Source organism: Papio anubis, chromosome 1 (genome assembly GCF_008728515.1).
Source record: "Papio anubis isolate 15944 chromosome 1, Panubis1.0, whole genome shotgun sequence".
Lineage (NCBI taxonomy): Eukaryota > Metazoa > Chordata > Mammalia > Primates > Cercopithecidae > Papio > Papio anubis.
Window position 1 is genome coordinate 182,303,076 of NC_044976.1, and position 14,009 is coordinate 182,317,084.

At 34.9% G+C, this 14,009-nt stretch overlaps 1 protein-coding gene across 10 annotated transcripts in view; it reads right to left on the bottom strand.

Annotated features, from left to right (window-relative positions):
* Positions 1-14,009, bottom strand: part of TDRD5 (tudor domain containing 5) — a 94,887-nt gene that overhangs the window by 30,623 nt on the left and 50,255 nt on the right. For 6 of the 10 annotated variants that reach the window (XM_021930057.2, XM_031658116.1, XM_031658124.1 and 3 more), the window contains 3 exons: positions 6,528-6,728; positions 5,376-5,534; positions 3,218-3,379 (listed from right to left, as the gene is read on the bottom strand). In XM_021930057.2, the coding sequence (XP_021785749.2) occupies positions 3,218-3,379; positions 5,376-5,534; positions 6,528-6,728 (522 nt within the window). The remainder of the gene's footprint in view (positions 1-3,217; positions 3,380-5,375; positions 5,535-6,527; positions 6,729-14,009) is intronic. The other 4 variants (XM_021930079.2, XM_031658127.1, XM_031658121.1 and 1 more) reach the window with 2 other exon arrangements.

The following is a 14,009-nucleotide window of genomic DNA, read 5'->3' on the forward strand; positions in this document are numbered from 1 at the left end:
TCCAGTACAAAAACCAAAGACAATACAAGAAAACTACAGACCAATATCTCATGAAAACAGACATCCATTTGCATATATGAATGCAGACAACATTACTGATATAGAAAATCACAAACGAAATCAACAAAACACCCCCTAGAATTGATTAGTGAGGTTAGGTAGTTCAAAAAAATACCAATTTCTATATACTAGCAATTAAAATACAAAAATTGGGGAAAACATTTATAATAGCTCTCAAAATAAGTGAAATACTTAGGAATAAAATTAACAGAACATGTACAGATCCTGTACACTGAAAATTATAACACTGTTGAAGAAATAAAAGAAAACCTAAATACATGGGGAGATATACCATGTTCATGGACTAAAGTATCAACTTTCCTCAAAATTATCTATATATATAACACAACTCCAATCAAAATCTCAGGTATAGACAAACTGATTCTAAAATTTATAAGGACAGTAAAAGGAACCAAAATATTAAAAACAATTTTGAAAAAGTATACAATAGGAGGAATCATACTATCTGATTTTTTTTTTCTTGAGACAGAGTTTTGCTCTTGTCAGCCAGGCTGGAGTGCAATGGTGTGATCTCAGCTCACTGCAACCTCCCTCCGCCTTCCGGGTTCAAGTAATTCTCCTGTCTCAGCCTCCCAAGTAGCTGCGATTATAGGTGCCCACCACCACACCCAGCTAGGTTTTGTATGTTTTAGTAGAGACAGGGTTTCACCATGTTGGCCAGGCTGGCCCTGAACTCCTGACCTCAGGTAATCCCCCCACCTCAGCCTCCCAAAGTGCTAGGATTATAGGCATGAGCCACTGCGCCCAGCCAATACTACCGGATTTTAAGAGGCACTATATAAGGTTACAGTAATCAAGACAATGTGGTAGTGATGAAGAGACATACATATAGGTCACTAGAGAAGAACATAGAGTCTAGAAATAGACTTACAGAAATATAGACAAAGCTTCAAAGACAATTCAATGGAGATAGGATAGCCTTCTCAACAAAGGATGCTGGATCAATTGGACATCCACATGTAACAAAATGAAACCTGACCTAAATTTCATGCCTTATACTAAAATTAACTCAAGATGTCTTGACACTGGAAACACTGTCCATAACAGAAAACAAGTTGATACATTAGGTTTTTTCAAAATTAAAAACTTCTGTATGAAAGACAATATTAAGAGAATGAAAAGACAAGCTACAAGTGGGAGAATATATTTGAAAATCACATTATTTGACAAAGAACTAGTATCCCAAATACATAAAGAACTCTCAAAACTCAAGAGTAAGAAAACAACCCAATCAAAAAATGGGAAAAAGATTTCAACAGAAATTTCACCAAGAATTGTGTATAGATGGCAACTAAGCACGTGAAAAGATGTTCAACATCATTAATCACTCAAATTTAAAATCATGCTGTGATACTACTACACATCTATTGAAATGGCTAAAGCAAAATTACTGACAATGTCAAGTGCTGACAAGAAAACGGAGCAACTGGAACTCATATATTGCTGGTGAAAATGCAAAATGGTATAGTCACTCTGGAAAAAAGTTTGACATACACTTATCACATGACCCAGCAATCTTACTCCTGGGTATTTACCCTAGATAAATGAAGGTTACGTTCACACAAAAACCTGTACATGAATATTTATAGCAGCTCTTGAATAAATACCCCAAACTGGAAACAACCCAAATGTCCTTCAATAGGTGAACGGGTATACAAACTGTGGCATATTTATACTATAAAATACTATTCAGCAATCAAAAAGAACATATTATTGATACATGCAAGAGCTTGGACGAATCTCAAAGGTACAGAACTATACTGAATGAAAGAAGCCAGTCTCCAAAGGTTACATACTATATGATTCTACTTACATGACAGTCCTGAAAAGGTAAAACTAGAGTGACAGAAAACAGACCCCAGACCAGTTGCTAGGGGTTAGGGATGTGGGGAGACTGTGATTACAAAGCGGTAGCACAAGCGTTATTTTAGATAATGAAGCTGTTCTGCATCCCAATCGCAGTGTTGGTTACACAAATCTACGCATTTATTAAAGTTGATAGAACCAAGAGAGTCCATTTTACTATGTGTTAATTTATTATAAAAGGAAAGAAATATTAACATGAAAAAAAGTTATACAAGGGAAGAAAAAGGTGTAAGAGTGTACTATAATACTTGGCCAAGCTGCGAAGAGCATTTACATAGTCACAGTAATATAAATATTGAATGGTGATCTGATGGAAAGTTTGACATACTATATCAATAACATGGTAGGGGGAAGGGACAAAAAGGTTATGTTTGTGTGTGGTGGTGGTAAGGCAATGAAAGAGAACTAAGCCCTCATCTTTCATAGTGGCAAATCCACAGATACTTAAAACTGAAAAATCAGGAAATAACAACATGAGGATGTTATTTAATGAAAGAAACAGAAGTAAACTCCAAAAACAGCTAAAAGAGATAAACGTGGTTGCTCTGGGAAATAGGAAATACAGGGGAAGGAGTCATGGGGGATCCTAAGTTTTGTATACATAAACATTTGATTAAAATAAAAATACATCCTCCAAAAAAGTTGTAAATATTTTTCCCAATGAGTTTTTCAAAATAATTTATTGATACTAGTTTCTAGCCACTGTATAATTCTTGAAGACCACCCCAAGTCACAGGATATTAACTAACACATCAAAGCCAGATACCTTTTTTATGATCAAGGTTATATTGCTACAACTTTGGTATTGGTTACTATGAACGAATTTATTTATTTATTTATTTTATTTATTTATATTTACTTTTTTGAGACAGAGTCTCTCTCTATCACCCAGGCTGAAGTGCAGTGGCACGATCTCAGCTCACTGCCACCTCCACCTCCCGGGTTCAAGCATTCTCAAACCCCAGCCTCCTGAGTAGCTGGGATTACAGGCACATGCCATCATGGCTGGCTAATTTTTTTTGGTACATTTTGTAGAGACAGGGTTTCATCGTGTTGACCATGCTGGTCTTGAACTCCTGACCTCAAGTGATCTGCCCACCTCAGCCTCCCAAAGTGCTGGGATTACAGGTGTGAACCACCGCACTTGGCCCAAGAATTTGTAATACTAAAAGCAGCGGGGTTTAAAGAGAGTTTATTCCCATCCTCTTCACTTATGAATTCAGTGTATTATATTAATTACATATTCAAAGACTATCTTTCCTTCTCCTACCTCATTTTCTTCCTTCAGATCATTTGGCTCTGGGTTGGACCACTTTGGATCTTCTTCAAAGCTCTTATTACAGGTTTTCAAAGAATCAAATTCAGAATCCTTTAATGGCTCCTTTGACTCAGATTTAAGATGACTTAAACACTTTTCATCATTAATATCTTGCTAGTAGATATGAAAGAGAATTCCTTTATTTTCAATATTAACGCTGTTTCCAAAATCTACATGCCTATACATTTTGGGGGGAAGTTTTTGCTACGGTTCACACAAATGCTACATTATTTTATAGCTTTATTCACGATCCTAGGTCTTCCCATCCTGCTATACTAGTTCAAGCCAGTGAACATTTATTGAGCCTTTATTATGAAATGTCTACAAGACAGCTCTGTGAATACAAAGATGAATGTCACAGATTCTGGCTCTACTAAAGGAACTAAAAAATATTGTGGAAAAACCTAGAATCAGTCTTCCAAGTCCAGCCATCACAAAGATATGACCAAAATATGACTGATAGAAGAGGACATCTGAGAAGATGCAATGAAGAAGATAACACTTAAAAGATGAGTAGGAATTCACAAGGAACTGGGTGTAGAGATGTAGGTGTGTGTGTAGCATATGGGAGGCTTAATATGTCAAAGTACAGACTAGGGTGGAATAGTAGAGTTTTCAGCCCTTTCTCTTTTGCAGAAAAGATGGTTCTTATTTCATCTCCAGAATAAAACTATGATTATTTGAAGACACCAACAGAGTGATAGGATATTCTAAAAATATTAAAGGTTGAATTCAACTTACTATTTAAGAATGAAGAAACAGAATTCTCCTAATCCAGTAATAATGACTAAGAAAAATTCAGGCTTTGGAAAGTGTTATGGGCATATAAGCTTCATTAATTTTAACATTAGCTAGAAATCTAAAAAACTGTATATTGTTTTGAACATGCAGTAGGAAACATCAGTATATAATTTTCATAATAGGTAATCTCCCAGTAGTCAAAATGGCCTTTATCTTTTCTAATAATTAGTAAATGTCTACTCAAAAAATCATCTCTATAATTTTAAAAGTCAGATATATAAAACACATTAAACAAAATAATATTTTTACATTTTATTCAAAGGAAATAAAAAGACATTGTATCAATAAAACAAAACATATTTGGCCCTCAAATTAAACACATCCTGTATTCTTAGCCCAGTATCTGTTGTCGTGAGGAATATAAGACTTGGAGGACATGGTTTATTTGTTCAAGAAACATTAAGTCCTCACCATATGCTTCACTTGCCTTTTACACATTGAGTATCCCTTACCTAAAATGCTTGGGACAAAAAGTGTTGCAGATTTTGGATAATTTTGGATTTTGAAACATTTGCATATACATGAGATATCCTGGGAATAAGACCCAAGTCTAATATGGAATTCATTTATGTTTCATGTATACATTATATGCATAGCTTGAAGGTAATTTTACATAATATTTTAAATAATTTTGTACATGAAACAGTTTGGACTACATTTTGACTGCAACCTATCATACAGGTTTAGGTGTGGAACTTTCCACTTGTGATATTATGTCAGGACTCAAAAATTTTGAGATTTTGGAGCATTTCAGGTTTTGGGTTTGTGCATTAGAGATGTACAAGCTGTCTGTATAATGAAGATACGAAAGTACAAACCTGGTAAGTTGCTGTAAAGATTAAATTAGTTAACACATGTGAATGCTTTTAACAGTGCCTGCCATGTGGTACAAGTTCAATAAATAATGCTGTTGTTCTTATTACTGTGAGCTGGAAAAAATACATAATAATATTATAATACTATTATTACTGTGAAGGGAGAAGTTGCTGAAAGTTTATAGAGAAAGTAAGAAACGAGAATACCAGAAGAACCTGTGTATTACAGAGGGAAGAACAGCATTCAGAGTCAGTGTAGTGAAGTCACAACTGCACAAAGGCAGCAGTGGAATTTAGTATATAAGAGCAATTGTTCAGGAGGAAGCATGACTGAAGCAAATGTTTAAGCCAGCAAATAAAGAGACAAATTGTTAAGATCACTGTGCAAAATTTCCAAACTCCCCAAAATTTGTAAAGCCTTGGTTTCTTCATCTAAAAAAATGAGGATTACAGTAATAAAAAGAATTATAATAGTATTTGCAAACATCTCTTACCAGGATATGTAACTCACTCTCTTTTGACTGTGGACTTATCTTTCGGTCTTCATTAAAATAGTGCTGCTGGGAAGGATAACCCAGTTCTGTCAAGACAATGTCCTCTGGCCCTCCACTGGATTTCGTGTATAAAGCTAAAGGGTTGAGCTCACTGAAACCCTAAGATTAAAAAAAGAAAAGGGATGGTTTAATTTACATGACCAACAGAAAAAGGGTGAGAAAGCACTTAGTAACTTTCAAATACTATGGAAGTATATTATCTTCCGAATTTTATTTTATTTATTATTTTTTCTTTTTGAGACGGAGTCTCACTCTGTCACCCAGGGTGGAGTGCGGTGGCGTGATCTCGGCTCACTGCAACCTCTGCCTCCCAGGTTTGAGTGATCCTCCTGCCTCAGCTTCCTGAGTAGCTGGGACTACAGGCGCGTGTCACCACGCCTGGCTAATTTTTTGTATTTTTAGTGGAGACGGGGTTTCACTGTGTTAGCCAGGATGGTCTCGATCTCCTGACCTCCTGATCCACCCATCTTGGCCTCCCAAAGTACTGGAATTACAGGTGTGAGCCACCACGCCCAGCCTATCTTCCAAATTTTAAGTTAAAAATGTCTCCATTATTGACAGTTTTTGCTAGTTACAAAAATTATCAACATAACAGTGAAACAGTTGCTATCAATAATTGCAAAATAGGAGTGTTATTCTTCTCTAGGACAACTTCAGATAACTACTTTTTATTTTATTATTATTATTATTATTATTTGAGACAGAGTCTTGCTCTGTTGCCCAGGCTGGAGCACAGTGGCATCATCTTGGCTCACTGCAACCTCCACCCCCCGGGTTCAAGCGATTCTCTGCCTCAGCCTCCCGAGTAGCTGGGATTACAGGCATGAGCCACTGTGCCCGGCCAGATAACTACTTTTTAAATTAATTATTTAAAATAAAAGTATTCCCATTTCAAAGGACAATTAGTCAAATGCAGTTTTTCTGTGGTCATCTGAAAATTAAGAGTGCTTTGCGTTAAAAAGCCAGGAATCTCATAGATGTCTCTAATTGGTTAAAGAATAAACCAAATAAACTTCTTTATTAAATTATCTTATACCTTGATGTGGTGAAATTAAACAAAATATATTACAAAATACATCCAGACTGCTCCACCTTAGAAGAGATATTTTCTCGGCATACAATAGCATGGCCCTCTGTTCTCAAGACATGATGGAAATAGATATCTTCGTTTGAGGATGTGTCACACAAAAAAATGTTAAGGATTCCATCTACATATTCATCCACTACCCCTACTAATGGCTTCAAACCGCACAACTTCTGGAACTGCAAAATAGCTTTCGATGTCCAGTGTTCCTGAAATATGATCAAGATATTGGATTCAGGTGATAGATCTAAACATGAATTATAATAATCATATACAACAATGAATTCTGATGAACTAGAGATTGAAGTGGAAATAAAACCATAAAAGTACTAGAATAACACATAGGAGGATATATATTATTTGGGGATGAGAAAAGTCAGAATAAAGGAAAAATGATAAAAAAGGCAATTACTGAAAAAATTTAAATAATTATGTAATGTGCAACTTCCATTTTCAGAAACTGTGAGTTAGATTATTAGACCAACCCTCCCAAAGAAAACAACTAAAAATTCTAGGTAAAAGAATTATGAAATATATCCAAAAGGCATCAAAGAACTGACAAGCTTGAACAAATTATCAGGCCAAAACTGAAGGGAAAATGGGAACTACTTTTGTCTTAAGGGAACCTGCTAATCCAGGTAATTTGAACTTTGGTTTTTTCCTTTTTGTTTTGAGACAGAGTCTTGCTCTGTCACCCCGGCTGGAATGCAAAGGCGTGATCTCGGCTCACTGCGACCTCTACCTCTCGGGTTCAAGCGATTCTCCTGCCTCAGTCTCCTGAGTAGCTGGGATTACAGGTGCATGCCACCACACCCGGCCGATTTTTGTATTTTTAGTAGAGACAGGGTTTCACCATGTTGGCCAGGCTGGTCTCGAGCTCCTGACCTCAGGTGATCTACCTGCCTCGGCCTCCCAAAGTTCTGGGATTACAGGCGTGACCCACCGGACGGTCTAACAGGTCAGACAGACATCAAAGCCGGGGTGCACCCATGGTGGGGAGTTTACAGGAGAACTTTCCTTCATTAAACTGAGTCCCTAAGGAGATACATTCTCAGGGTAAGGAAGGAAGAAAATAAATTATCCTTCACATGGATTTGCAGTTCAATTTTCACATTACCAGGGTGGTCTACACATCCTCAAGTTGTTAATTTAAATTAACATGGTCCCAGACTGGTAATATTTCTAAATATCTGGCAGAAGCACATGTAAATCCTTTCTGGAGGTAGGCAACCTCAGCCTTTATTATTCAACCATTCTTCTGGTTAATTTTTCAAAGACAATGAGCAGTACATAGGCAAAGATAATAAAACACACAAAGAAACAATGACTCAAAAAAGAACAGAAACAATATAACAAATCCTCAATTTTAGATATTTTAACTTCTAGACAAATTATAAAACAACTAAACTTACTATGCTTAAAGCCAAAAAAACCCAAACAAAAACCAGTTCAGCTTGAAAGCTTCTGCAGAAATTAGCAATCTATAAAAATTGATCTAGCAGAACTAAGAAGTTTTAGAAGGTAAAAACATGATAACCAAAATTAAAAACTTCATAGGTTAATTCAATAACAGATCAGATATAATTAAAGAGTAAATTGGTAAAAGATGAGGTATTTTGGAAAAAATTTCCCAGAATGCAGCATAGAAAGACAGACAGATGTAAAATATGATAGAAAGGTTAAGAGAAATGGAAGAAAAACTAAGAAGTTTTAACACTTTTAATTATAGTCCCAGAAAAAAAGCAGCAGAAATAAGAAGAATACAAATATAAATACGGGAAATAGGCAGTAATTGAAGAGATAATGGTTGGGAATTTGCAAGATTAAAAAAAGTAACAAAACACAAAAGAAGTCTGATGAACCATAAAGTAGCACAAATAATAAATTCACACATAAACACATAACACTAATACTGAAGAACATGAGCAACTAATAGAAAATTTTAAAACACCTAGAGACAGAAAGGACATTACCTTCAAAGGAGAAAATCTATTAAACTGACAGCTGACTTCTCAGAAAACGATAAGGGAAACCAGAAGCCAGTAATGGTATCTTCAATGTGCTAAAGATACTAACTGCTAACCTAGAATTCTATACTTAGTAAATACATGTTTCTATAATAAGTGAAAAATAAATGATATTTTCGGAAAAATACAACTTTGCTATCAGCTGACCCTCATTAAATAAAATCCTAATCAAACGAAGGAAAACAGGTCCCGACAAGGGTTTGACTGAAGAATGAAGGGCAGAGAAATATATAATTAAATCTAAATTGACATTATTTTATGCAATTTCTTGAGGGGTTAAAAATGGTAACATTACACAACAAAAAGGTCAGAAGAGGAGGGTAAAGGAGTTAAAGTGCTCTAATATCCTTGCATTGTTATACATATTGTATTTCCTAGATCAATTATTAAAATAATAGTGTATTTCTTAGTGAATTATTTAAAAAATCTCTTCAAAATAAGGCATGCATGGTGAGAAAAAGAATAAGTAGACTATACAGTATACACAAAATAAAGTGTAAGAGTTAAACCCAGATATTTCAATTATTACAATAAATGTAATGACTCTAAACATTCTGGGTGAAAGACAAAAGGTATTAGCCTGGATTAAAAAAAATACAACTATATAGTTCATAAAAGACATATCTAAATATAAAGATACAGAAGGGTTGAAAGTAGAATGACAGTTTAAAAACAAACCAAGATAATATTAAATAGAAAATGATAGTTATATTAACAGCAGACAAAATACTTTTTTTTTTTTTTTTGCATTAGTAGAAATAAAAGAGGTTAACTTCATAATGATAAAACATTCGGTCTGCCAGGAAGATATAACAATTTTGGTACTGTATATGTACCTAATAATATAGCCTCAATTGTATACAAAAGAAAAACTGACTGAACTATAGGAAGAAATACACAAAAGAATAATCATAGACAAAAGCCACACTTCTTTCAATAATTACAGAAAAGCAATACAGAAAAATCAGAACGAGTAAGAGTTTCACACAATAAAGTTGACCTTATGGACATATATAAAATATTATACTCAACAACTGCAGAATATACACTTTTAAAGAAGACACAACCATTTACCAAAAGTGACACTATACGGGACCATCTAGCAGCCTCCTATTTAAAAGGCTGATACTATCCAGAGGATGATCTCTGACCACAGTGTATTTAAACTAGAAATCAACTACAAAAGGACAAATTAGAAAAATGTTTATAAACTGAGAAACTTCTAAATAATCCATGCATCAAACAAGAAAGCAAAATATAAATTAGAAAATATTTTTAACTGAACAATAATAAAACTACTATACAGTAAATCTTATGAGATCCACTCATAAAACTTATGAGGCTAGAAATAACCTAAGCTTGCACATCAAGAAGTTAGGGAAAGAACAGCAAAATAAACCCAAAGAAAGTAGAATTAAGGAAACAGTAAAAATAAGACAGAAATAAACAAAATAGAAAAAAAATGTTTATAATAGAAACAAGAAAGCCAAACTTGGTTCTTTGAAAAAACTATTCAAAATGGCAAATATCTGTCTTTTTAGATCCTTAAAAAAGATACAAATACATATTTGGAACGTAAAAGGACATACCACTACAGATGTCAACATCAAAAGGATAAAAAAAATTATGAACAATTTATGCCAAAAACAAAATTTAAATGACATCAAAAAAGTCAAGAAGGAATAAACAATGAAAAGTCTACTATAAATATTAATTTTAATTTTTGTTGGGGTGGTAAAAGTTGCAACAAAAAAGATTTAAAAATTACTCAAAATTTACAAAATGAGTATTACATACAAACAAGTATATATTAGGTTAAAAATTAAACTTTTGAATAATTTCATGATTTGTAGCCTTTATACTTCTGTAGTTATTACAGCTTAAACTGCACTAAGACTTTTGGGATAAATATATATTACATCAACATATGCTATAAACTCCAACATACAGTATTATCAATTTAGTTTGAAAGTTCTATGTCTTTTAAAGAAAATCAGAGAATAAAATTAAAAACAAGTTTTTCATATTTGCCCACATGTTAACCATTTTCCATAATCGTCATTCTTCCCTGTAGATCTGCATTACCATTTGGTTTCACTTCACTTCAGAATTAAAAGAACTTCCTTCAGTATTTCTTGCTGTTCAAGATTGCTAGTAACGAGCTCAGTTTTTACTTTTTGAAAATGTCTCCATTTCTTCATTTTGATAGATATTTTCACTAGATACAGAATTCCACCTTGACTTCTTTTTCTCTTTCAGATTTCAATGTTGTTCCTTTCAATGGGCAGTTAGTTATTATTCATATTATTGTTTCCTGAATTTTCCCCCTTCTCGTTGCTTTCAGGATTTTCTCCTTTCGCTTTAGATTCCAGAAGTTTGATTATGATGTGTCTAGGTATGGTTTTCTTTGTATTTATTCTGCTTGGAGTTTGTTGATATTCTTGGATCTGAATATTGACTCTTTCACCACATTGTGGAAATTTTTGGCCTTTCTTTTTTCCATCCTATTCTCTCTCTCAACTCTTTTTCTGGGACTCCAATTACATCCCTGTTGGGGTAGCTGATATTGAACCAGAGACCAAGTCTCTGTCCATTTTCATTTTAATTATTTTTTATGCTCTTCTTCATATTGGATAATTTCTTTTGATCTGTTTTTAAAGTTCATAGACTCCTCCATTGTCTCCAAATCTGCTATTAAGCCTATGCAGAAACTTTTCATTTATTTCACTTTACAACTCCAGCATTTCCATTTATTTTAAATAGTTTCTTAATGTAGAAATTCCTTCTCTGTTCCTTAATGATGAGTAAATCTCTCGGTCCTTGAACATACTCATAATAGCTGCTTTAAAGTCTTTGTCTGCTAACTGCAATGTCTGGGACATCTCAATGTTGGTTTCTACCAACTACTTTTTTCCTTGAGTATATGTCACATTTTCCCGTTTTTGTTTTTTGTTTTTCCATGTCTAGTGATTTTTAGTTAAATAGTAAACATCAATATGTTTTAGAGCTTCTGGATTCTGTTACGCTCTTCTCAAGAGTGATTTGTTTTAACTGGCAGTTAAAATTGTCTGGACTCAAACTCTAAACTGTCTCGTCTGCAGTCTGTAGCAACAGAAATCTCTGTTCAGTCACCTCAAATGCCAACTGTTGATTTTTCACCAGGCTACTGAGCTCTCCCCAGCACTTAAGATAGTTCAGTAGTCACCCAAGGATTTGGGCAGATCATATATAATGATTTGGGAACTCATCCATTCTGTGGTTCCCTACTTTCAAGTATTTCCACCCTAACTTCCAGTTGTTCTGCTATTTCCAAACAATGTCTTATAATTCTTTAAGACAGCAAGACTGCAGATTCTCAGAAAAGAAGCTTGAAAAGTCCCATTGCCATTTAACTTCTGCTTTTTTGCCTGCTTCCGATTTTGCTAATGGGCATAATAGTCTGTTGCTATTATGCTATTACCAACTGCATTAATTATTTTTTAAATCAGAAAAAAAGACACAGAAATAAAGTGAGATAGAGTCATTTAGTTAAAAACCTAGTTATTGAGCATTTACCACGCACAAAGCCATTGCTCTGGGCACTGGAGATTCAGTGGTGGACAAGACAATTTCCCTAATTTCAGGGGCTCACACGGTCATGCATAAACAAACAAGACAATATCAGATAGTCATAAAGCAGTATGAAGATAAAACAAGGTGACAATGAATAACTGAAGTGAAGTGTGCATTTTTAATTGTCAGGTCAAAGAAGTCATTTATGAGGAAATAACTTTTGGACTTAAATTTGAATGACGAGAAGGACAACTGTGAGATTACTGTGAATAAACTATTCCAGCGATTAGAATATGCAAAAGCCCTAAGGCCAGAAGGAGTTTAGAAAGGAAGAAAGGAGGGCTGGAGGCGGTGGCTCACACCTGCAATCCCAGCACTTTGGGAGGCCGAGGGCGGGCGGATCACTTGAGGCCAGGAGTTAAAGACCAGCCTGGACAACATGGTGAAACCCCATCTCTACAAAAATAAAACAATTAGCCAGGCATAGTGGCGCACGCCTATAATCTCAGTTACTCAGGAGGCTGAGGCAGGAGAATTGCTTGAACCAGGGAGGCGGAGGTTGCAGTGAGCCAAGATCGCGCCACTGCACTCCAGTCCAGGCAATGAAGGGAGACTCCATCTCCAAAAAAAGAAAAAAAAAAAAAAAAAAAAAAAGAAAGGAAAAAAGAAAAAAGAAGAGAACCAAAAATGGAAGCTATCTGACTGATATGAAAGTAATGAACACTGGCTACAACTGAGTCACAAATTTAATCCTGTGCTTCCTGATGGCAAAATAGTAAAAAGAAACTTATTCGGGAATCAAATGCAACTAAGAAAACAACCTTGAATACAAGCTTCCATCAAAAAACATATTTTGCATACATTGTTTCTAATAGTCAAAAATTAAAAGTAGTCTGAATGTCAAACAATAATGGTTAAACAGGCTATGATGCACATTTGCCTAACAGATTACACTATGAATCCAATAAAATTGAGAACTTAACATATAAAAGTACTTACGCTATAATGCTAAGCAAAAGAGCAGAATACAAAATATTATTACTATTTTAAATAATGCTGAAAACCATACAAAAAACCCCTTGCTCTCAATATCCAATAAAATAAACTGGAAGAAACATACACCAAATTTCTAAACTATGTATGTCTGAGTGATGGAATTGCAGTAATTTTTCTTCTTTTTCTTTCTTTTTTTTTGGGAGACGGAGTTTCGCTCTTTGTTGCCCTGGATGGTGTGCAGTGGCACAATCTCGGCTCACTGCAACCTCCACCTCCTGGGTTCAAGCGATTATCCCGTCTCAGCCTCCAGAGTAGCTAAGGTTACAGGCACCCACCACCATGCCCGGCTTTTTGTATTTTTAGTGGAGATGGGGTTTCACCATGTTGGCTAGGCTGGTCTTGAACTCCTGACCTCAGGAGATCCGCCTGCCTCGGCCTCCCAAAGTGCTGGGATTACAGAAGTGAGTTTTTCTTTTTTCTTTACAGAATTTTTCAGATAAAAAATATTTTTAAAATCCATTTATATGTGAGCAACTGATAGATTAAGCAGACAAATACGGCATAATAAATGTACAGGTATGCGCTAGTAAGAGTTCTGAAGGAAAAATGCAAAGTTAGGTACATAAGATAATTATAACTACAAAAATGCACCTACATACATGAAAATGACTCCTGCTCCATTCCACCTCAAACCTCTACCAAAATGTTGCTAGAGAATTATCTTGAAAACATGTTATCTGTCGGTGGCAGTTTCCTATTTACATCCTTTAGTTGCTCCCCAGCCTCTAAAGGACGACAATGTTCAGACTTCTGAACATGGGTCTTCACATTAGGCTCCTATTTCTTTGACATTTTCTACCATGCACCCACATTAGCTCATCCTATATTCTGTAGCCAAACAGAACTACTTAAAAT